General features: G+C 45.7%; 1 protein-coding gene across 1 annotated transcript in view; it reads left to right on the top strand.

Moving 5' to 3' along the window:
- Positions 1-272: 272 nt before the first annotated feature.
- Positions 273-2,589, top strand: part of LOC116544743 (protein spire homolog 2-like) — a 52,590-nt gene continuing 50,273 nt past the window's right edge. Inside the window, 2 exon segments of the mRNA XM_032271325.1 lie at positions 273-283; positions 2,179-2,419. Of these exon segments, the coding sequence (XP_032127216.1) occupies positions 273-283; positions 2,179-2,419 (252 nt within the window).

Raw genomic sequence — 2,589 nt, 5'->3', positions numbered from 1 at the left:
AGGACAAAAACAAGATCAATGCAAACGCGGACATACTCAACTCACTTTGATAAAGAACACCACATTCTGCTCAATGAACACATTTGAGAAAAATACCTGGATGCAGAAGAGAAATAGAACCCTTATTTTACACGATGTACGAAAATCACCCGGCCCCCAAATTAAAGGCCAAGACAAAAGACTATAAACCAGAAAATGTTTTTAACTAAAACACAGGTGGAGCATGCATTTTGGGTCACTTGCATCTCTGCTCACTAAAACACAGGTGGAGCATGCATTTTGGGTCACTTGCATCTCTGCTCACCTTTGCAAAGAGGAAAAGAAACACCCTAGAAGAAAAACCTCAGTAACATTAAATGCTTTGTCACTGATACATATTTTCTTACATGGGTGACCAAAATTACATGCATGAAATGCAAAAATAAACATGTGGGACTACATCTACCTGAAAAGTTTCTGCACAGCAAAGAAAACTACTTTCCAAAAAAAAAGCATCCTCTACATTAAGCAAAAATTTCAGACAATCATGTAATTCACAAGGAGTTGTCATCTAACACACACACACACAAAAAAAAACACTAAAAAGTAGCAAAATAATGCAATCTTCTCTTTCTGATAGAGCTTGCACTTAGAATTCTGCAGACATAAAATCAAACGGATAAGAGATAAGGTCCTCAAAATTAACTATTCATTAGAAAACTGTAATCCAGTGCTGCAATGAACATACGTGTGCATGTGTCTTTATAACAGAACGATTTATAATCCTTTGGGTATATACCTAGTAATGGGATTGCTCGGTCAAATGATATTTCTGTTTCTAGATCCTTGAGGAATCGCCACAGTCTTCCATAATGGCTGCACTAGTTTACATTCCCACCAACAGTGTGAAAGCGTTCCTATTTCTCCACATCCTCTCCACCATCTGCTGTCTCCTGATTCTTTAATGATGGACGATCTAACTGGCATGAGATGGTATCTCAATGTGGTTTTGATTTGCATTTCTCTAATGACCAGTGATGATGAGCATTTTTTCATATGTTTGTTGGCCACATAAATGTCTTCTTTTGAAAAGTGCCTGTTAATATCCTTCACCCACTCTTTGATGGGATTTTTTTCTTGCACATTTGTTTTAGTTCTTTGTAGCGGCACTGTTTACAATAGAAAAGACCTGGAACCAACCCAAATGCCCATCAAGGATAGACTGGACAAAGAAAATGTGCCACATATACACCACGGAATACTATGCAGCCATAAAAAAGGATGAGTTCATGTCCTTTGAGGGACATGGATGAATCTGGAAACCATCATTCTCAGCAAACTGACACAAGAACAGAAAACCAAATACCGCATGTTCTCAGTCATAAGTGGGTGTTGAACAATGAGAACACATGGACACAGGGAGGGGAACATCATACACTGGGGTCTGTTGGGGGTTGGGGGGCTAGGGGAGCGATAGCAGGGGGTGGGGAAGTTGGGGAGGGATAACATTAAGAGAAATACCTAATGTAGGTGATCGGGGGATGGAGGCAGCAAGCCACCATAGCATGTGTATACCTATGTAACAATCCTGCAAGATCTGCACATGTACCCCAGAACTTAAAGTACAATAAAAAAAAAATTTGATCATAAAAAAAAAGCAGTTAACTCAAAACCACATATTCCCAGAAAGTTTCTACAAAATAGGGGGAGCAGGACATGGTGGCCCACACTGTAATCCCAGAACCTTGGGAGGCCAGGCAGGCGGATTATCTGAGGTCACGAGTTTGAGGCCAGCCTGACAATCAATATGGTGAAACCCCCTCTCTACTAAAATTACAAAAATTAGCCTGGCATGGTGGCCGACGCCTGTAGTCCCAGTTTCTCAGGAGGCTGAGACAGGAGAATTGCTTGAACCCGGGAGGCAAAGGTTGTGGTGAGCTGAAGTGGCACCACTGCATCCAGCCTAGGCAACAGAGCAAGACTCAGTCTCAAAAAATATAAAAATTAAAAAAATAGGGATGTGGGTGTGGCTTTGAGAAAGGGGAACTCCATACGCTGCAGGTGGAAATGAAAATTAGGATACCCACCATGAAAAACAGCTAAATAACTGGAGACTCCTCAAAGACTTGAAACCACAGATGTCTCCTGCTCTAGCGAGGTCTCTTTCCAAAGGTCCTGAAGCATCAAAAACAACCCTAGACCCGCAGCTCAGAGGCCCGCGCGGCTTGGAGGGACCCAGGTCCCGAGCTTCACAGCCAGCTCTGGGCCAAGGCGCTCCTATACGCTGGATGCGGGTTGGACACGCGCCGGGAGGGGATGCGGACGGTGCCGCGGCCAGGACCCCACAAACGCCCCCACGCGGACGACTAGGGCCCAGACGCCCACAAAGAAGTCAGGGCCCGAAAGCAGGGAGCGGCCGGGAGGAGCAGGGAGGCCCAAAGTGTTCCCAGTAGGGTTCATGCCCCGCCACTTACCGCGGAGACCTGCCTCCTCCTGCACCACCTCACGGAAGCCACCACGGCTTCTATGAAGCTCGCTCCGACCACGCCGCCGCTTCTCCCCGCTCCGACCACGCCGCGGCTTCTCCCCCCTCCGACCACGCCGCGGCTT

This window comes from Sapajus apella, unplaced genomic scaffold (assembly GCF_009761245.1).
Source record: "Sapajus apella isolate SASKATOON/1434 unplaced genomic scaffold, GSC_monkey_1.0 scaffold229, whole genome shotgun sequence".
NCBI classification, from domain to species: domain Eukaryota; kingdom Metazoa; phylum Chordata; class Mammalia; order Primates; family Cebidae; genus Sapajus; species Sapajus apella.
Note: the sequence above shows the minus strand (reverse complement) of the source record. Positions and strands in the feature narration are given on the sequence as shown.